The following is a 22,773-nucleotide window of genomic DNA, read 5'->3' as shown; positions in this document are numbered from 1 at the left end:
GCATTGAAAAAGTTCAGAAAGTGTCTGTCTGTAGATATTCTACAACTTTTTGTTACATGTCTTTAAGGAAGAATTGAAGATAATGTCAACATTTGAATGAAAGTGAATACCACTTTATCAGTAAATGTAAAGCTGGTTCCTTCAACCTATAGTTATACTATCAATGAGCTCTTTTCCACTTTTCATTAAGAAGATGCTGTACAGACTAAGCTGTGCAATTAAAGCAGTGCTTTCAGTGAGATTAATTCAAACTTTATTACGATATCATAATTGACTAAATGTGTAAATTTTAGTGATCACTCTATTGCAAAATCTGAAAACATGCTTTGGGGGCAAAAAGTCCCCAGCCTATCTGCTTTCAGTACTAGTCAGTGGGGTGAGAAGTCTTTCCCTGGAAAGTCAGGCTGGATGTTAACATTTTTCTGCTGCCATGAGATGCAAATATTTGCAGAATTAAATCATTCATCAGTGTCCTTTGGAAGGTGACCAGGTGGGTATTCATTGGTTCACAGATTACCGTGTATTGATATAATAACACTGTCAGAAATCCAAAATATTTTGGCTATTTTTTGAGTTAATACCCTAAAGACATTTTACTTTGTAATTCTAATTAAATTCTCTTTTAGCTTTAGTTAACGCTGTTTTTTATCCTTGCACTTGAATGTAAAGTATTAGTTAATATAAAGATGTCATGAAGTATTGTTTGTTTAATTTTATATTGTTATGTTCATCTGAAAAACTATGACTGATAACGTTTCTCTCTGTTTCCCCTTTTCTTGCCTCCCCAGTGTATAGGAGGAAAGACCCCCACCCTTAGAAAGCATTTTAGAGACTTGCTAGCAACAGAGATTCAGTATTTCCATTAGAAAACCATTAGTAAAGCATACACAGACTAAGTGGACTGAAGCCAAGCTTTTCTGTTGGTAAACTCATAACCTTTAATCAAGGTGGAAAAATCGTCAGAGTATCAGTCCACTGTACTTGAGACCTGGTGCTCTTTAGCAATTCCTTCCTGGAGTATGTTCCTATTGTATTGTAGTTTCTCTGGCAATGTTTTTTTAGGTCTGATATTAGTAACAGCCTTCCTATACAGTGTAAAATGTTAGATAGCTGTATATTCATGAGCAAATTGAAGGGGAAAACTGAGGACATGAGAAGGTAGCTGGGTGTATTTGCCAAAATACCAGTGTTATTACGAATGAGAATGCTCTGCAGAGCACAGTTTAGGTTCCTTGCTTTTAATACTTTTGCTGTTGAAAATATTGTGAGCACAAGGATTTAATGTAATCTTGTAACTGGTAGTAAACCATTTAGATTTAATAACTACCTATCATTTAAAGTAGTTTTTGTGTTCTCTTTCTACTGAGCTTCATTTAAACATTTTCTATCTAGGTGTGACCTTTACAGTAAAGCTTGATAACAAATAGCTTGCATATTATTTGGTTTTTAACCATATTTTTATGGGACACTGCTTAATGTACTGCATATTGGATAGGTTGAGCTGTTTTGGAAGAGTTTCTTATTTAAAAAAAAGTCAAAGTAGCAAAACTGGCAAAAAGTCAAAAATATGGCCATCAGCTGGGGATGAGACTATGAGAATTACCAGCAGTTTTGCACCAGAGACATGAGACAGGAAGAAAGTGGCTGTGTGTGGTCAGGTGTAACCATCTTTATTTTTTGTGCTTACTGAATCGTGGGGAACTTGAAAGAGAACCATTGGCTTTTATGTTTGCAAATAACTTGAGGAACAACTTGAGGAAAGTCAGTGTGATACCAGATAAGTCATTATTTGAACAAGAAAACTTAAACTTGCTGTTTCTTGACTTTGCTTTTAGTAAGCACTCATGAGCAGTGTTGTGTTCATACACATTTGTGTAAGAAACTGATTCTGGGCAGCAGATTCAATATATTCAGGTACATAATTTAAAATGTAGAGGATCAAGGTTTATTTTGCTTGTGACTTGTCAGGTGTGGCTGAAGTTCATTTGTTTGGTGCTTTTTGGCAGGTAGCTATTGCAATAGTAACTAGCACTACATATCCAAATATAATAAACATTTTTCCCTCTCCTTCTTTTTTATAGGTAATGTACAAACGAATCCTGCAGCAAGCAGGTTTTATACAGTTTGCACAGCTTCAGTTCCTTGAAGCAAAAGAGCTCTTCAGGTAATTGTGTGACAAGAAATTTAATAACTTACCTTCTTTAAATAAGGAGATAGTGTTCTTGGTTTGAAAAACTTAGTTGCTTGAATGTTTTTTGATGTAGATGTGAGTTCACTGTAATAAAATGGTTTTGTTGGGGTTAAGAACAGAGTTTGAAAGAAAGTTTTAGCTGAAAAGTTAATGCAACTGATTTTTTGGGGGTGCTAACATATAGTAGCATTAAGAATTTGAGTGTTGTATGTATGGAGATTTTTTTTTTTTTTACTTTATGCCCATGAAGGTTAAGGCTTTATCACCAAGTCTGTGCTGTGATTTACAGCATAAACATAGCTTTGTTCTTTTTTAAAAAATATTTTTAACAAAAGGTATAATGTCAATATTAGCTACAATGTAAATACTATTGACACAATTGCACTAATTTTTATGAGGATACTGATACTGAATTTGCTTTAACACTTGTTCTGTTAGACCTTTTCCAGAAGACAAATTTGTTCTAACCTTGCTGATTTAGCCATTTCAGCAGTCACTTGTTTATAAATTGACCTTGATATTCCACTTTCATTCAGAAAATGCTGCTTGTTATCTCTTTTCTACCTGATAATTTCATTTCTGCTATCCATGCCTCATTCTGTGATGTGGCACTGTCTGTAGTTAGTGGAATGCATGCTGACCACATAAAATAACTCTCCTTGTTTCCTGCTGAAATTCACTTTTAATCAGTTTAGAGTCTATGAAATAGGATTAAGGTTAGACAATTTTCAGTTGTAAGCGCATTTACAGTGTAGGAAAAAAGGTGTCCTTGGATTTATGGAAATGCATTGAGGAAAGTAAAGTTTTGAGGAATGTTGCTATTGGTGAGGGATTTTGCCTCCTGCTCCCCAGTATAATGGGAGACGCTGGGCTTGGATGAGCAGTGTACACTGAGTGAAGATGAGAGAATGACAGGAAAGGCCTGAACAGCATTTAGAGACAATTTGTTCTGGCCACAACCACTTCCTCTATCACCTAGTAATCGTTGTCATTAGTGAGCAACTTGCAGTCTTTCTCCACCCTTATAATCATTCAGACTTTTGTGTATGTGACCCCTGGGTTGTGTATCTGAAACAGAAGTACAAGTGGTGTATAGTTAAGAATATTTTAAGAGCAATGAAAACAGGGAAATGTATCCTGTGGGAAGTTCTACCACCTTGTGGAAGGAGCCAAGATTACTAATGCATCCTCCATTCAGCTATCAGTCCATCTGACAAATAAACTTTAATGAATAGGATTGTGGGAGCTCCTCTATAGAAACAAACATGCTTCATGAGAAAATGTGCTGTCCAGCCACAAATTTTGCAGCTGAGTCAGCATCCCAGGGTGTTCCCTTCCTCTAAAAGCTGCTACTCAGAGCAACAGTTCTGCTGATGAATGAATTGCTGATGCCTGCTCAGGGAAGAAAGCTAGAGTAAGTTTCTGTGCTTCTGTCCAGCCATACAAGCAAAATTTTGGTGAGTCTGAAAAATCTTGTTATAGTAATCAGGTTCCTTGATTTTTGACCCTGGTGATCACACTGAGTTAGAGCAACAGTTGGGTGTGCCCTAATACAGTCTCAGTCTTGTTCATTTTGAACTTACTGATGCTCACAGGCAAAATGGGAAAGATCATGGCAGTCTATGAAAACACTTCCTCCCATCCTGTTCTATTGCTCTTAGAAATCACATCAATCTTAATGTCAAAGGCAAATCTGGTACCTATCTGAGAAAAGAGGAATTTAAGCAGTGAAACAGGGTAGCAGCAGTTTCTCTGAGATCTTGCTGTGTAATGTGGGCCTGCTTCTGGCTAAATATGAAGTGAGATTGTGTTACTACTTGGAAAATATCTGACAGTTATGGCTTAGGAAGGGGAATTATATTGAATTAAAGATCCTAATTTTCTTGCGTTATTACCCTTCTTGGATGACCTTGTCAAGAAACTGTTACATCTTATGCTTAAATTCATAGTTCTTAAAGACTGGGACTTTTAAGAGGAATAATTTGCCAAGTTCCTCGTGGTTAATGCTGATACTTCTGAATACTGAAGAAGGTTGGCAAAAAGGAAGAATGTGGTAGCTTTATTGAAACTCAAATAGTTCAACAAAAGGAGGATAATTTTCTTCAGCTAGACCCATTAACCTCAAAACTGAATGAGAAGTACCAGTAGAACTTCTTTGGTTTGACAGAATTGTGATTCTGTTATGTACTTGTGATTTATAGTTATGCTGTTTCATGTTGCTATCATTAGAGTTATGCCATCCAGTGCTTTTTAGGAGGTCTTTTGCTGAATTTTCCTTGCCTTACTGAGATGTTTGGCAGCTGTCATAGGGAAACCAGCTCTCTTTGGTGCTTACTGGTCAGCTATTGCTTGCCTTCTGACCCACTGGATACTGGAACTTCTCAAAGCTTTGCTCTTTTTAACAAATAAAAATGTTAACTCTTTACCTTGGAAAGCTTATAGAGAGAATTTAGGTGTCTCTCCTACACCGAAAAGGTTAAGAAGTTGCTGGTACTTGTACCTGGGGAAATAAAAAGTAGGAATGATGTGAGATTTGCATCTTAAATGTGATTCAAGAATATAAGCTTCCAATACAGCCAGTGGGATTTAGTCTAAAGAGTTAACACTATAAGCTTCTTTGGCATCTCTGATATCTCTAGATACAAAGGTCTGAATTTAGACCTAAGTTTCCTGAAAACTTGTAGATTCTGCTTGTTGCATTGCCTATATTTATGAAACCCACAGAGAATTAATGCAGAATTGCTCAATGGGAAGTTACTTCACAACACTGATGTCTCAAGAGTTTGTTTTCTACTGTGTCATAAGCTCCTATCTGTATTTTGCTGAGCCTGAGATGCTAGAAGCTGAAGGCTCAGACATGTTTTTCAAGAGATGAGATCCTTTATAGTTGCTCTAAAAGAGTTTTGTCCAGATATGATGGAAGGATCCACAAGACATCCACAAATCCCAGGAGCCATAAGCCTTGAGCTGAATGGTAACCATTTGTGCAGGTGGGGTCATTGTTTAGTATTTGGTATTTTTCTGAAGAAGTTCGTGGATCATGTGGTGCTTTTAAGGAGGCTGCTTGATTGCTGCTTACCACTGCTGTGGGGAAAACAAAACTGTACAGCTGAGCTTGAGTCAGACCTGCTGTGAAAACCACAGGTGATTCACAGCCTGGGCTTTGGGGTAGCCAATATTGAAAGTGGATTCTGCTTTTGGAAACAGATCATCATTGAGCCCTGAATCTGTGAAGTCAGAGGTATGGTAGTTGACTACTTCCTCATCTAGGAAAACTTGGATGGTAAGATGAAAGGACTCAGAAGCTACTGTAGAAGTAGGAAAATGTTTAAAACTGATTAAAATGACATATTAAATATAGCATTTTTTAACTTTTTCCATTTCTATGGTCATAGTCTCCAACTCAAGCTTAGGGCCATCTCCAAATACTTGACAGCATAGTTAGCAAGGGAATTGATGTTTATATTTTAATTTCTCCTGATTTATTAAAACTCCTTTTTTCCCCCACAAATTTTGAAGAGCCTGTGGATATTATTCTAGTTATGGGTTGGCTTTTGTTCTAAAATGAATCAGGGAACATTCATTTGGATTGGAGGGAAAAAAGATCTTTCTTCAAACAGAGTTAATTTTCTAGTGGAATGCATCTCATATTTAATCTGGTGGTCCTCAGGACTTGAAATTTCAGAGTACTTGCAGTAACTAAAACCACAGTTAGGTTACTGTAATAAATTAATACTGAAAACTCAAATATTCTTGGAACCATCAGGTCATGCCGCTGACAGAACTTGCCTGGGTTATTCTGCTTCTTATCATAATGTAGATCTAAGAATTTCAAAGCCAAATCACAAAAGAAGGATTAAAAGAGATTTCAACTGCAGAAATCTTTGAAGTAGACCTGAATGCTTTACCCTCAGTTAGAGGTGGGTTTCAGGCTGTAGGAGCTCTCTGTATGAATTGGGAAAACCTGCTGTTCAAACCTCTCCTCATGGAAAGGCTTCCCAATTTTGTCTCTTGTGGTTCTTCTCTGTTGTCTGTGCTCCTGTCCTTTGCAGTCAGTAGGTTCTGGAATAGAGGATGCTGCTTTTAAATTTGCTGTTGGTGCTGTCTCCCAGAATCTCCTTCTTCTAGAATAGAAAGAACTGTATTAACCTGAAAGAAAAGTTCTAAATGGGGATTGTTAGGGTGTTGGTTCCTACTAGTTCATATTTCCTGGATGGTTTTGGAATTGTGTCTCTGGCAAGAAGTGAATGATGCAGAGCATGCCTGTAGTGAAGGGATGAGCCAGTTTATGATGATCTTTCACACTTTATTGCCTGTAGAAATCTGCTGCTTTTTCTACTTCTGTGTTATCATTTGTTTCTTTTTGGAATTCATTCCAATCAAAGTTGTGAAGAGAGAGTCTTTGAGTTCCCTGATCACCAGGTAGATAAGAATTCTTTTTAAGAAGTTCTATTTGCAACAAAATAACTAAACAGGGTTTCTTTTAGAGAACTGTCAAGTTCATTTTGATTTTATTTTTCAGTGCACTTCAGGAATGTTAATTTTTAAATGTGAATTCTGAATAAATACTTTGACAGTGAAATAAAATATTATAAAATATCCTGATGTCCTGCTGTTCTTCTAAAACAAGGCCTGGAAAGAGGGTTCATTCTAGCTGTGAAAATTAGGGATTGTTTACCATGTGTGAAAAGAAAGAATTCTTCTGTAACAATATGTGTTCTTTAAAAGCTTGAGGAATTTCAATCTAGGCTGAAAGAAAAATGTTTTGTCTGGCATATATATGTTACAAGCTGCTGCTGAATAAAAGTACAGGGTGTCCTTCACACCTGAAGTGGAAAAGCCACTCCAGAGGAGCCTCCATACATGTACATCCAAGGCCTCTGTCTGTACAACAGACTTAGTGGTTAAATGGATGCATAATCAGTATCTGTGGTTTGCTTACAGAACCTTTATAAGAAGAGAGCCAGATGAGGAATCTGGTCCATTTCAGGGTTGTGGAGAATGTTTTCATGATGTAAACACATGTTCTGAAAGCTTTAGTTTTGTACAGGAAGTTGTTGTTATCTCCAGAATTACACTGACATAGTCTGTGTGGCTTGCCTGAAAGGGTTCACTTTTTGCCTTTTTTTTTTTTTTTTTTTTTTTTTTTTTGCTGCCATCAGAAAACTAGCTCCCATAATGTATGGGTGAAATCTAGGACAGTCCTAGGACTGCTGTAGGACTGTTCAGCTGGTTTTTGAATATGCCAGAGAATGGCTGTGGAAGGTCAAAAGCAAAAGGCTGGCCAGTCTCTGAATTCTCAGAGCTTTCAATGTCTAGAGGAGGAAGAAGAATGATAAAGATAGAGCAAAAAATATTCCAGAAACTGACTACTTATTAGTGGCCCTAACTTTAAGCATATGTGAGCACACGTTTTTTTTGTGCCTATGTATACTTTTTCTTTCTTTTTGCTTCATCTAGTTTGACACTGTAATTGCAGAAGCGGCCAGCTTGATGTCCGGGAGCTGATCTCTCTGTACCCCTTCCTGTTGCCTACTTCCTCCTCATTTATCCGGTCTCATCCCCCTCTGCACGAGTATGCGGACCTGAACCAGCTGACCCAAGGGGACCAGGAGAAGATGGCAAAGTGCAAACGATTCCTCATGAGTTACTTGAATGAAGTCCGCAGCACTGAGGTTGCAAATGGCTACAAGGAGGATATCGACACAGCTTTACTCAAACTGTATGCAGAGGCAAATCATGAAAGCCTGCTGGATCTCCTAGTTTCAGAGAACTTCTGTCTTTTAACAGATAGTGCTGCCTGGCTGGAAAAACACAAAAAGTAAGTGGATTTTTTTTTATTATTGCGCCTTCTAGACCAGAGGGCACTTTTTAAACAGGGGGGAAATTGCTTTAGATGCTCTTGGCTTTTAGAACTATATGTTCAAATACTTGTAGTTCCTGTGCTTACACTTGTCCAAAAGACAACTCAGTCTGAATTAGCATTTTTAGCATTTTAAAATGTTGGTGAAAAGCTATTACTTGACAGTCTAAGGTAAAGGAAATGCGTTCTGTCTTATCCTGGTAAATGCAGAATTCTCCATGAAAGTTTCTGTATCCAACACAAAAATAGAATTGATAGACGTTGGGGAGAAAAAAAGTTGTTTGCCCTTGATAGTGGGAGAGTGGAATGGCTGCAGCAGTTGTACACAGACACAGAATGAAAAGATGCCTTAAAGTACACACTACCTTAGGTAAAAGCTGTTAACCAGTTAGTGACTTTAAAATTGTGGTTGCTTATTCAGGGAAAGAGCTGTTGTAATTGCAAGCTGTCTGTGTTCCACTCATTGACCAAAAAAAGATTCCTTAAGATGACTGTAAATGGCTTCAAACCAGAAATGCCAGCAGGCAGAGAATTGACTCTCAGTAAGCAGGAAACAATAGATAGTAAATGTAGAATACAAACTCCAGGCTTAGGTAGTATGTCTATTTTGGTTTTCATTTCTTTAGCTTTAAACTGGTGCAGTAGTAGCAAACATAGTGGTGAGGAAGAGTCTTTAATTGTGGTTATATTTGGGTTGATTTCATTTATTTCAGGTGTTTAGTTAAAACTTTTTGGTAAGTGTGGTTTGAGTGGCGTACTTCTGGTAGTGTGAACTGAATGAATAGTTGGGACATTATTCCATGAGGACAGCTATTACAAAACTTGGCTGTATTTTTCTTAGAATACACAAAAACAATTCTGTAGTTGCACTGTACAAAGCTCTTCTTAGCCTGACCTGACTCCATGCCAGAGTAAAGAAAATGGTTTCCGATAGTGAAAGAGAGTTTTAAGTAAACACATAATAAAATATGATTTAATGACAGCTGATAAACTATTAGAGGAATAGTTACTTGGAGGTGTGTGTTATGTCTGTACATAAAATTGACAGAACAGTGTGGGAAACATCTCTGATCAGGCACATACTTTGTGTAAGTTGGATCTAATAACTACAAACTGTCTTGGGAACAGGAGTGATGGAGACAGACTTTTAGGGCAGAACTTCTCTCCTTTGATTCAAAAAACAACCTACAGAGACTTGTTCTAGTATAGACATGGCCATGTACATGTCATTGTAAGCCATTATTTGTTGTACTCTGTGATAATCAGTCCATAATGAAATTAGTGGAAAGTTGTAGCAATTTTAATATTATCTTCTCTTTTTTTACAGGTATTTTGCACTTGGTCTCCTGTATCACTACAACGGTCAGGATGCTGCAGCACTTCAGGTTAGACTAAAGCTTTCAGTGTCATCTGTAAACCATTCCAAAATGCTGTTTTAGCTCTGAGATAAAAATATGCGGCCTTAATTTATCTGTTTGAAAAGCTGTGATATGTGTATATATGTATGTGTGTGTATATGAGAAACTTGAAATGTATGCCAAGACTTCCTTGAATAAATTAATATGCTAGATGTGAAAAGTCTGAAGAGCTTACTGAAGTTGACAGCTATTTAGATGCTGTCAGCAAGATATTTTTAAAGCAAAACTGTATATACAGAGCATATGTTTATACTCCTAAAAGATGGACAAAAGTTCTAAAATTAAAGCAATCACTTTAAAAGGTATTTATGACACTCAAGGAGTGTGACCTGTGCTGATTGATCTGTATACACACAGCAAAACTGCGGTTTTGATTGTAATCTCATGGCAGACACTGACAGCAACTGAGAGTTTATTTCCTTACCTGGTGATGAGGAGGGAACGTACTCTGCAAGATCTGTGGGTTTCAGAAGGGTTAGTAATCCCTTTGGGAACCTTCCAACTGATGTCACTAACACTGGCAGTGGCCTGTACACTGTGGAATAAATTATTCTGCTCTTCCTGTCTGCAAAATTTCATCTAGAGAAATTAGAATGTTCTTTATGTGTCTCAAATCATATCCAGTATCTTTAGTTTGCCTTACTGTGTGGCTCTTTGAATATATTAATCACAGTAACCCAATCAGATGCATTCTGGTCAGTTATATAAATAGTAATAATGGCCTGAGAAAAAAACAGGTAAGGTCAACAAAAACACATTTGTCATGGGCAAGAAATCTTAGAAGAATTTTGATGCTACAAAAAACAAGTTTTATTGTTAAACTGGTCTGCTAGGTGTGGCACATTTTAATTCCAATTATAATGTATGTAAAAATATCACATGGTACTTGTAATTCTTCAGTCAAAACTGAAGAAAAGCAGAAAACCAGTTTTTCTTTTAAATTACATGTATAATTTGCTTTTTGTCTTGTACACACAGAACACATGAAAAGTATATAATGCATTGGAGAAAAGGACTTTTGATAAAAGCTTTCTTTGTGATTAGTGTACCTCAGAGAGTGGGCACTCTCAGAATGAGAGCCCACATGATATGGGGTCTGAACTGGGTGAATATGGCAGGTGCAAGACAAGGGTGTGATGGCAAAAGTGAGTGACCAGCGATGTTCCTTGCAATTGGTGTTCTTGTCAACTCCTTCTAAATCCACAAGTCTTGCACTAAGTCTTTTAGTAGCTCACATGAATTGAGGTGGAAGAGCTAGTACATGTTTTAAGCACTTTAATCTGTGTGTTTTTGTTGCAGTTATGGGTGAAAATAGTTGATGGAGACATTCAAGATTCTACACGTTCCGATCTCTACGAGTACATAGTAGACTTCCTTACATTCTGCCCAGACCAAGAACTAGTGTGGAAATACTCTGAATGGATTTTACAAAAAAATGAAGAGGTTTGTGATTGGCACATTTTTCACAGAACATCAGTATTTCCCTGCCGTGATGTTTGAGTTTTCCTTAATGTTGTTTTTTCTTGATAGCTGATTGGACCTTTTGCAGAATATTTAATGCCAGTTCAGTAGTGATCAGCAGAAGAAAACTTGCAGATTTCTCAATTCATCTAAGTCCCTGTATTAGCAAGTGCTAATGATAATTGCCTCTTTTTATTCTCAAAGCAATTTTTAGGGCATGAAAAGTACAGCATGTCTTCTGTTTTCTTCATATTGAGTAAGATAATTTTGGAATCTTTAAATAAATAAATAAATCACCTGGCAGGTTACCTTATTTTAAAGGGGATGGGTGGTATCTGTGTACACCAGGGCATGGAATAAACAGCCTCCATTCAAGACAAAATTTCATTGCTAAAAGGAAGAACTTAATCTGCCACAAAAAAAAATAATGTGTGGTGTTTGGTGCTGTATCAGACAGTCTGTGCTGTTGGAACTTGTCACTGTCTGATTTATATTAATTTAAGCATAGCTATTTTGTGCAGTGGCAGATTTCTAAGCTTTTGGTTTGGTAATTACAGAAGTCTCTTGCTCTGTCTATATCATCACATGTGAAAAGGCTTAGAACATTCTGGTCTCTAATTTGAGCTTTCCTGCTGCAAAGGCTGAAGTCTCTTGTTCTGTTGTGCAAATCCATTCAATATTTTTTGTGGAAGTTGTGTCCAAGCCAAGGTCCAGTGTATAGACTACAAACTGAGGTAGTGCAGATAGGAGTGAGAGAGATCACGATAAGCACAGAGTAGTGTAATCCTGTGGTGTTGAGCAGGGTTTTGTGTTTATCTTCCTGAATAATGTATTAACAATAGTGCTATCCTTTTATAATTTTAAATTATTATTTAATAAAATGGTGCCATTGAGTTCCTAAGTGACTAATTAACTTCCAATTAACTCTTTCTAGGTTGGTGTACAGATTTTCACTAAAAGGCCTTTGGAAGAGCAGGAGAAAAACAACATTAATCCAGATGATATCGTCAGTTGCCTTAACAAATATCCTAAAGCACGTGTCAAATATCTAGAACATCTAGTACTGGAAAGAAAAATCCAGGTGAGTTCTGTGAGAATGCTAAAAGTAGGCATAGGATTCAGAATGCAGATTATGATCATCAAACCTGAAAATAGGTAGTGTCTGGAAGAAATCGGCACAGTATGAAGTCTTCCAGATGTACTCAGGGTAGGGTAGGAGTGTTTTTAAGATTAAAGTAAAAGATGAGGAGTTGAATACCTTCATTATTTTGAATTTTTCAGTGTTTGTAATAACAAGACAGTTGCTTATATCCCCTCGAACTTAGGGATTTTTTTTTTTTTTTACATCTGGTTATTGCATACTTTTCTGTTTCACTGATGAGGCTCAAACCTTCTGGTAAGATCATAGAAAATGATCAACAACAGATTGAGCAATTGCTGATCCTATTGCACTGTGGCAGCAGTATATTAAAATTGTTGATTCAGAGTTTTGCAAGTAGGAATGTTTTATTCTTTCTCGAGAGATCTGAACAATTAACAATCATTAATTAAACCGTGCACTCCTCACTAGAACTCCAAACCACTGTTGATGCTGAATGCCCCAAACATGCATTCACAAGTCCTAAGTGACAGTATGTTATACTTTTGGGGGATTTAGCTCAATAAAAAAACAGCCAAATATTTGTATTTGGATATGAGGCATTTTAAGCACAGGATAGGTCCTTTAACCTGGAAAGAAAGCAAGGAAATGAACACTGAAAGAACTATGCAGAACTGATGGTCAGTGCACTAATTCATAAATTCTTGAAATGCACATCAGATCAGTGGTTTCCCCTTATTGTGTTGCAGGTGTGTTACACCATGACTGGTGAACGTACTTGTCGCTGATGTCCTGGATATTTCCAAAGAAACTTTTTGAGTTAAACATTCTACAATTAAATCTACCTGTTAGTAAAAGCTGAGTGATAAATCAATTTTGATCTTTAAAAATTGCAAGATTGTTGTGAATTATTTAGTGAGAATGTTTAAAACAGTCAAATCATCAGTTAGTTTTGATGAATATTGGATAGTGAATAACACAAAAAGCACTCTGCCTTCAGATTGCTTTTCTACGTCTGGTGGCTTTGTCAGATTTTATTGCAGAAATATAAAAGGTCAAAGAACATACCTGAATATGAGGAATCCTGTATTTACAGTGTAGTTTGTGAGGCTGCTCTGAATTAAGTTATCTGTATGGACAAAAAACTTTGTGATTAATTCGAATTAAATAAGTTAAAACACATTTCTATGTAATTAAGTAAATACTTATCACTGTTATTGCTGGAGCCAAGAGATTTGTAAACTGAGCTAACATTATTTTATTCATCTGTAGAAAGAAAAGTACCATACTCATCTAGCTGTCTTGTACTTGGAGGCAATACTTCAGCTAAAATCTGTGACCACAGATAATTGTACAGAAACAACTGAACTGGTGTTGAAACTTCGCAGTCTGCTTCAGAAATCTGATCTTTATAGAATTCGCTTTATTTTAGGTAGGTTGCATGTTGTCTGTTATAAATGCTGTATGTGATTTCCAACTGGACACAAAATAATAGTCCTTGCAAAGGCAGAAAACTGAAAGATCTAAGGTTGAGGAATCTAATTGCCAAGAACTTGTTTGTTTACCCATAACCCTGGAACTCACTCTGGGGTTCACGTTAAATAAAAATATGAGCATCTTTTTGAGTGAAAAGGGCAACATATATTTTACTGTTGGTATAAGGCAAGCAACAGTTGACCTAAATGTTTTCCTTGGTCAATGCTTATAATGGTTAATTTTTAATGTTTCATCCACTGGAATGCAAACATACAATGCAATTAAGCAAGATCAGAATTTAAATCTTCTCTGGTATGGAGGATTATGGCTGAGGAATGATAGAAAGTGGATGAAAAGGAAGTGACTTTTTGAAATTCAGTGGAAAAAAATCCATTATATGTGGAAATAAAAATTGCTGCATAGCAATTTACCACTGTTTAATGTTTCCTTGCCTTTCCAGGCAGCAAAATGTTATATGATGGATAATGTACAAGTAGAATACAGTCATTGAAACTCTTGTTCTTTTTCATCTTTTAGTCAGTTTTCAAACAATTTTTTCAAGGCAAGAGTTACAGAACAGATTATTCTCTTGAAATCCATGTACTCCAAAATAAAGGATTTCTCACATGGCTAGTCTTACATTACATGAAAGTGAGATTAATGCAAGCTAGTGTGTTTCTCCCTGATAACCAAAACATTTTGGTGAGAAGAACATTGTATTTCCATGCATTTTACACAGGCCTGTACCAAACCTTTGCTACCTTTACAGTAATTAAATTATTTTCTGCTCTATTTTGAAATGCCAGATGAACTTGCCATTTTACCTGCCTATTGCTGACACTTAAACTTTAAACTGGATTAAGTGTTTGTAGTGTCCTTTTCTTAAATGGAAGGACTATTTGATTTTTATTGTCTTTTATGGAGATTATTCTGTGACCTCCTGTAATATTGGGAGAAGCAGCAGTTAAAAATATTGCAGCTTCATCTTACAGTTTATTGTACATGGTAGCAGTATCTGCTAGAATTTTAAAAATGTCAGTGACAGTGGTTTATCACCTATTATTAATTTCTTTGTCCCATATTTTGTGGTGCTCTTTTTGTTAGAGGTATGTTTCCATACATCTGTGCGTCTGCCTTCTCTACAGTTGCACTGACTGGGAGAAGGAGCAGTTGTCTCCTCCACTGAGCAAATACTGCCTTGTTTCTCATTTAACAGACAAAATCCAGGGCACAGACCTTCATATGGAAAGTGCAATTTTATATGGGAAGCTAGAAGAACATGAGAAGGCTTTGCATATCCTTGTCCATGAGTTGAAGGACTTCCATGCTGCTGAAGATTACTGTATGTGGAACTCTGAGAACAGAGACGTGCAGTACAGGCAGAGGCTTTTCCATCTGCTGCTGTCAGTGTATTTAACTCCAGGCACTTCGGATTGTGCGCTCGTCATGGCTGCTGTGGATCTCTTGAATAACCACCCTGCAGAATTTGATGCAGGTCTAGTTTTGCAGGTGGTGCCTGACAGCTGGTCAGTGCAGCTCCTCTCCCCATTCCTGGCTGGAGCAGTGAGACAAAGTATTCACACAAAGAGAATGACTCAGGTGGCACTTGGGCTAGCACAAGCTGAAAACTTAATCTACAAGCACGAGAAGGTAGGTTACTGGGGTGTTTTTAAATAAAAGCACTTTGAAGCTTTACAGTTGAGTCCTTTGATATAAAATAATCAAAGAAGTTTGAAGAACTAGTACAGAAACTGTCTTCATGTCTTTGGCATTTATTAGGGGTTTTTTTGCCATGACTACTAGATGCAAAATTAAATGCATGTTTTCTCTGTAAAACAGAGGGAAAGTAGGGGCCTTGAAATAGGAATAACCTTGATGAGCTTCTGGGCTGAATATGAAGTGAATCTGGGATTTACAGATTAACAAAGTTCTTGCAGAAACTTTAACAAGTGTGAGTTAGCATTTCTTTTACTAGGAGGGAGTGTCAGTATTTACAATTCAATTTTTTTACAATGTGACCTGTCAAAATTTGTTTAAAAAATTATCCAGTACTTAGTATTAATAGAAGCTTGTTAGTAGATTTTGTTAATGGTAAATTCAGTTATGAAGCTTTCTTCTATTCCTAGCTAGGACAGTGTTGCTTAGAGTTCACAGCATAGTCTTAAAATTGTTTTTGTTTTATCCATTTGGTAGAGTTGCAGTTATGCTCCATCATTTCCCTCCCTTTCTGGTTAGATTTAACATTTGGAATTTTTTCCCCCTCCCTTTAGGTTAAACAGAAAGGAGCCCCGATTCTTCTTTCAGACAAAAAGGTGTGCCAGGTGTGCCAAAATCCTTTCTGCGAGCCTGTGTTTGTAAGATACCCAAATGGGAGTATGGCCCACACGCACTGTGCTGCAAACAGACATCTCAATTCCAATGTGACTCATCACTCTCCCAGCTCCAGCAATCAGACTTGAAATATTCCCATAGTTCCCGTGACTTACACCCCATTGAAAGTGGGCTGGAAAGAAAAAAGTGCAGCTACTTTAAGTATAAATCAAGATGGACGGCTAGTTTTTGGGTTAATGGGAAGACTTCCAGTAAATATGAAATACTGCTACTTATCTTTTGATTTCTAATGAATGTAGATAGAAAATTCACTACCAGACATGGAGAGGTGCAGATATGGGCTCTTCTGTGAATGGGAGTAAATACTTAAGAGAAAAAGGAGCCTTTTCTTCACGGTGAGGATGGATGTTACAGAGTGAAGGCAAACAGTTATTTTAAGAATTGTCACTTTGCACTGACTGTGGTGTTGATAAATTTGTGGAGGGGAAGATGGCATCTATTGGAGCTGGAATTCTTGAAGAGTGATGGGACAAGATTGGCATTGTGCAGCTTACTATGAAGACACAGATGTGCATCGATTTTAGTGCTTGCTGCAGCATGTCTTCTTTTGGGCTGGATTATCTTCCCCAGGATCACATTATCAACTTCAATTTTTTTGCTATACAAAATGTTGGCTTTTGATGCACTTTTTAGTACCTCCCTCCCATCCACTGCTATATGAAATTTAAATATAAGCACTGCTCTGTTAGGTTTCTGCTCTTGCAGTTACTGTAATGTACTGAGTGGAAACCAATAGCCTCAATCACACAGGTGAGCTTGGAAGGAAAAAAAAAGATTGTCTGGTCAGACTGTAGTCACTTTTATATGGGGAAGAGGCCCTGACCCCTGTCTTTAATACTGATTTATTTATTAATATGCAAATATGCTGTACATACAGTTGAATAAATTGATCTTATCATTCTAGCATTTCTTTGAGCATTAAGATGTAGCTGATACCTAAGTGTACAGATTATGTGCTAAGTGTTTGCTATAACATAACTTAGGCAGGTTGGAGCTCCACAAAAGTAGGTTTTTGTGTTTATGGATGACTTTGTGCAATCAAAACCACAGAGAGAAGGTTTAAAATTGTAAGAAATCTACAAAAGTGCACTACAGGGGTACTGGGTTTTTTATATTCTACTAAATATTCTGTAAACTAAAATTTTTCAAATAACACAAGCCCCTTACTTAACTGCCCTCATATGAATTCACATTGTTGTTTAGCCATTTTAAAGCAGTTGATTTAAAAGATGCAGCTGCTCCCAAGAGAGGTTAAAATGACAACTTTCAATGAAACTTAAGTACTGCAACATGGAAGCATTTATTTTAATTCTGTAAAGCTCTAATAACTACCACGCTTACTGACCAGCATGCAGTTGAGTTAGTATGGCTGCTCCCTGTTTCAGAATTTCAGCGCAATGGTGTGTTTGCTTGGTCCTTTCTAGAATCACAGAACAAGCTGAATTGGAAGAGATGCATCAGGATCATGAAGTTCAGGTCCTGGCCCCACGCAGGCCACCCAGTGTCACACCATGCGCCTCACAGTGTTGTCCAGACGCAGCCTCCTTGTACAGAAAGGCTGGCTAAGCAAGCTGCCTTCTGCATACAGTGCTGCCTCCAACAAGGGGCAGCCAGACCTCATCCAGGGGAAAATTATATCCATCCCTTTCTCACAGAAACATGAAATGATTTGGGGTGAAAGGGACCTTAAAGATCATCTATTCCAACCCGCCTGCCAGAGGCAGGGATACCTTCCACTAAACCAAGTTTTTTGAAGCCTCATCCAACCTGGCCTTGAACACTTCCAAGGATGCGTTGTCCACAACTTCCTTTAGCAACCTCTGCCTCGTCACCCTCACAGTAAAGAATTTCTTCCTGATATCTGATCTAAACTTGCCCTCATTCAGCTTAAGGCAATTCCCCTTTGCCCTATCACTACATGCATCTGTACAAAGTCTCTCTTCAGCTCCGTTGCTGGCTCCCTTCAGGTTCTGGAAGGTGCTATAAGGTCTTCCAAGAGCTTTCTCTCCAGGCTGAACAGCCCCAGTTCTCTCAGCCTGTCTTCATAGGAGAGGTGCTCCAGAGCCCTGTGAGGCCTTACTCCAGACTTGTTCCAACAGTTCAACATCTTTCCTGTGTTGTGGGTCCCAGGCTGTACTTGAGGTGTGGAGTAATTTGCTTTAAAGCAAAAGACCTTTGAGTCTTTCTCTTTCCTGATTTTGAAATTAGAAAAGTATAACTGTTGTGTTGAATTTTATTTCTTTTTGAAGCCCACGTAAGGAATTTTGTAGTGCTTTGTCCTAAGACATGTAAGCCACATTTAGTGAGAGGCACTTCAAAAGAAGTCAAGTGTGGGCATTTCTGACCCAATTCTGGCATGAGTGATTCTGCTGTGGCATTGTTATAAGCAGATTCTCTATCTTGTAGTCATGGGTTTTGAACACTGTGTATGCAACTGGCAGTAATGGTATAGAAAAATTTGTAGTCCCCTATCCTCAAAAATACTTGCTGATAAGAGTGGAAGTGATTTTTACAAAGACCCTATAAACCTTTTGTCTAAACTAGCATACACTTCCTAAGAAATACTTTCTTTTGCTGCCAGCATCCTAAGTGTGCTCTTTTTTTTCTATATTTAGTAAGGAAGTACTAAAACAAAGATCCCCTCTCCATGATTTTGAGTAAATTTAGCCATTTAGTAGTGATTAATTACTGCTGCAATGGAATAAAGATCACATTGCTTGGGAAAGTATGTCTATAAAAGATTAAATAATTCTTTATTAATAGTCAATATCTTTTTGCAGATATGTACTTTGACTAAAATGCAGCAAAACCAATCATTTTGCATACAGAATAAATTGAGAAATCAGAATAATTTGCTGATTGCAAAAATCTAAAGGTGTGATTAATATATAAGTTGGGAGCATCTAGTTCTTTTATGCCCTGTCCCCCCAAAATGTGGACTGGAAAAACTGATGTTGGATTTATACATTGTTACCTGTTACTTTGTTAAGTTTTATACTAGAACTCATTTGAATGAATTAATATGGAAATCCCACAGTAACTAAAGGAAAAAGCAAAGAAAGCCAAATGTGAGGCTGAGGCAGAGCAAGAGCTCAGCATGGAGATGGCAGGTGAATGATGCCCTTCCTGTGTGTGTCCAGCACATGAGCAGCTGGGATAGTTCTCAACCAGAGGAGATGTCAGTCCACATCAGAGTTACGTGTGGTGTTCTGTGCTTGGTCACCAGGAAATTTATGAAAGGTCTGCATTCAAATTTCCTTAGGTGGAACAACTGAACACCCCTTGGGTAAGAGAGCTTAATTCTGGGGAATCTGAGTTTATTGCTTCTTTTGTTTTGGCACTGTGGGTTTGCTGATTCTTGGTTTATGCACCTGAAATCCTGGGCCAGCACTGCTACTGTGGTAAGTTAGGGAGTGAACAGGGAAAGAACCAGATCTGGGTATTAATTGCTGACTGCATATATGAAGGAGGGGAGGCAGGAAAGAGGAATATTTCTCTGACCATTCTTCTAGTTTGGAAATTAAATGCTTTCTGGGAGTTAAAGCTTGATGTGATCTTTTTATCTCAAGTTAAGGAATATGGTGTCTAAGACCTGCCCTTAGAGAGTAGAGATTCTGCCAGAATATTTATCCTTAATTTAGCTGTTGCCAAATTATTTTAAATTCATCTCTCTCTCTTTTTCCAGTGAGTCTCCTCCAATTTTGTATGTGTGAAAACCAAAACAGTAGTGCAGATGTTTTTTTAATGTGACCCTGTGTCTGTGATTCAGGACATAATAAATGAGATTAGTCTCTCACACTGATGCTTCTGCAGATATCAAGACACATTTGTCTAACCTGTAACCTCCAGTTACTGAAATGCTGCAGCTTTGACTTTTTTAGCCATCCACTCCTACAGATTATGGTACATACAAAAAGCACTTGTTAAACTTTCTTCTACACTTTCATATCTCCACACTTCCTCACATAAAAATTACCTATGATGAGTATATGTCTTCATATGCAGTTTTTCCCTCTTAAAATCAGTAAGAGGAAAAATAATAAAAAAAATTGTTCAGAATCTGGCACTCTGCTCAGTATAAGATTCATGGCTGTATATTCATGAGAAAGAATTCAGTTACATCTTCATTTCTTTTGTTTAAATGGGCAAGTTGTCACATTGAGATCATTATTCTTGTAATATTGGCAAAGCCAGGGGAAAATAAGCATTTGGGACTTGTTACACAGAGCACACCACAGATAGTTACGAACTGATTTGTTCAGGCAGCCCATACCGAGATGGCTCAGGTGTGCACAGGAGTCCAGGTTACAATGAGAATTCTCTCTTTGCTCCCCTTGCTCCAGAAACTTTCCAGCCTTTTTTACCTGATTAATGTCACTCTTCTAGCACTTAACTGACATGGGAACAAATCTGAGAGGTCTGGGGGACTCCTGAGCAGATCTGTCTTCAGTAAAATGTCACTATATTACTCAGCCACATGAAGCCCTACTAATGTGAGCTGTGGAAAAGTGGTGGTAGGCACAGAGTATGTGTATGTTTTCTGAGAACTCTGTTACATGTTTAAACACACAAGCATTATCCTGACGGCTGAGTCTTTATAACAACATCTGTTCTTCGCAGGACTCCTGTCCTGAACGACATTAAAAATATTTTGTTTTATACTGTTCTATCAAGAAGTAATTTTTTATTTTATTACTCTTCTGGTTTGCTGCAGTCTCTATTCAGCATGGCTCTAAGTGTTTTATTAACATCCTGCTGTTCATAACAGGCAGCAACTAATACATTTTCATTGTGAGCTCTCTTCCTATTGCCTATATTTGCTAATTAATTTTCCTCTTGCTGTACAACACTTTGGGGCTTATGCCTTGTGAACACTGGTAATTAAATGTGCTGCTACTTTTTAAGGGAAAAGAAGAAAAGTTAATAACATTCTGTAATGTATGATTGATTTCAAAATTGAAGTTCCCCTGCAGTAAATTTGTTCAGATGGAAGTTTGTACTGTTAAGGCTTTTGGACTTAGTGGTTATATTGGTGAACATACACAGCAGTATGTGGAATGTACAAATGTATAAATATGTTGATTTTTAATAAAATAAAATCTTTTAATTACATTTGTCATGGTTTCATAGCTACATAAACCCTGGAATGTGAGTGTTCAACTGAAGGGAAAAGATTATGTAAAGAATTTTTATGAAAAAATAAATAGAAGATTCATCAGGGGGTCTGACAGAGGGGTCAGATCCCTGACATGTGGAAGTGAGGCTGGTGCTTACATACTCTGCAGAAGGCAGTGGTGTTGGTGTTCCTCGTCTTCCCCCTCACTGCTCAGGACTAATTCAGGGCCAAAGGACCGCCTGCTCTCCAGTTCCAGCAAGAGGGGCCAGAACCAGCACAGTGGCACTGTAGGATAAGGAAACCCCAGGAAAGGAAGGGTGGCAAGGGCTGGTAAAGAGTCTGTGGTAAGCTAAGGAAACTGGTGTGATCTCCAAGGGGAGTGAAAGAGGAACGCAAAGGAGAAGTGCAGAAAAGGAGTGTTTAGGGCAGGCAGGCATGACCTCGTTCAGCAGCTCTCCAGCCCCACTCTGCCAGGCAGTGCTGGCTCTGGCAGTGCTGCAGGCAGCTCCTGGCTGCTGAGGACAGGTTGTGTGCACAGCTTAACTGGGAAACCAGAAGGGCAAAAAGCCAACACAGACAGAGCTTCAGGGAAGGGCTCTTGTTCTGAAGTTCAGGTCTGTGATCACTTGCCAAGGTTTCTACAGCCCCATCAGCTAAGGTTTGTTCCTTTGGCTGAAGTGAAGGCTCTGGGAACATTGGTGGGTGCTCAAGATGCTCTTAACAGAGGATGTTTGGAATGCAAATGTTGAGTGCAGCATGATGCTGGAAGGAATGAAAAACTAACACAACAAGCATGACTTTATTAGCTCAGCCAGCAGGAAATACACCCTGGAGAGCCTTGGCTTGCATTTCCCTATCCATCCATCCATCCATCCATCCATCCATCCATCCATCCATCCATCCATCCATGGAAAGGTAACGCAGAAAGCATTAAGCCCCAAACCCAGCTGTGACTCCAGCACGCTGGTATTTCAGGTAGTTTTGCCTCTGGACAGTGGCTAGAAAACGGTCCATGCTAATCATCCAGATTGCAACTCCTTCCAAGACAAATAATCAATAGAGTATAGCTGAGTTGAGACAGAAATGAGTCCCAAAGGTCCAGTTCACTGCAACAACTGTAGCTGCAGGACAGCATAGGGTCAAAGGGGCCAGGGCTGCCAGAAGAAAGCTGATGGCTGAACACATGACAGGTTTTGAGTAGATAACAAGGCTGATTACAGTGCCTAAAAATCCAATAGCAGTCATGAACATCATTACCAATGCCCATATTTGTCAATAACCCACTGAAGATATTGTCCCATAACAACCTTGTCAGTATGGTATTTGAATTGGGTGGGGCCTGACCATCCCAATGCTTGTTAAATCCTAGAAAAATCTAGGCTGGTTGGGTTCTTTGGAGATGGTGTTGTCCAAGCCCAACTTGGTGCAGGATCATCCTGTGGCAGCTAACTTGTCTTGTTTTAAATCAGTATTGGCAAGCTTGAAACCAGATTGGCAAGGGTCCAAGTGTCTTCTTGGCATCTTTGCCAGAGGCATGTATTATTTAAACATCCAAAATACTCTCTCTTAAAGAAAGGTAAAAGTCTAAAAGGTACATTTGTCTTGAATAAATAGTTTAGTTTGGTTTTGGATTGGGTTTTTTTGGGTTTTTTTGAGGGTGGGGGGTTGGGTTGGTTTTGTTTGCTTTGTTTGTTTTGTTTTTGTGTTTGCAGGTATTACAAAAAGACTAAATAAGCAGGAAATTTCTAAAACTTAGCT

General features: G+C 38.0%; 1 protein-coding gene across 5 annotated transcripts in view; it reads left to right on the top strand.

The window, feature by feature from the left end:
* TGFBRAP1 (transforming growth factor beta receptor associated protein 1) overlaps positions 1 to 21,011 on the top strand; it is a 35,938-nt gene extending 14,927 nt beyond the window's left edge. For all 5 annotated transcript variants that reach the window (XM_033051932.2, XM_033051931.2, XM_033051935.2 and 2 more), the window contains exons 5-12: positions 2,082 to 2,164; positions 7,671 to 8,012; positions 9,382 to 9,439; positions 10,772 to 10,915; positions 11,868 to 12,014; positions 13,305 to 13,464; positions 14,725 to 15,158; positions 15,779 to 21,011. In XM_033051932.2, coding sequence (XP_032907823.1) covers positions 2,082 to 2,164; positions 7,671 to 8,012; positions 9,382 to 9,439; positions 10,772 to 10,915; positions 11,868 to 12,014; positions 13,305 to 13,464; positions 14,725 to 15,158; positions 15,779 to 15,967 — 1,557 coding nt within the window. In that variant the 3' untranslated portion in view covers positions 15,968 to 21,011. The remainder of the gene's footprint in view (positions 1 to 2,081; positions 2,165 to 7,670; positions 8,013 to 9,381; positions 9,440 to 10,771; positions 10,916 to 11,867; positions 12,015 to 13,304; positions 13,465 to 14,724; positions 15,159 to 15,778) is intronic.
* The last annotated feature ends 1,762 nt before the right edge of the window (positions 21,012 to 22,773 follow it).

Source organism: Catharus ustulatus, chromosome 2 (assembly GCF_009819885.2).
Source record: "Catharus ustulatus isolate bCatUst1 chromosome 2, bCatUst1.pri.v2, whole genome shotgun sequence".
Lineage (NCBI taxonomy): Eukaryota > Metazoa > Chordata > Aves > Passeriformes > Turdidae > Catharus > Catharus ustulatus.
Note: the sequence above shows the minus strand (reverse complement) of the source record. Positions and strands in the feature narration are given on the sequence as shown.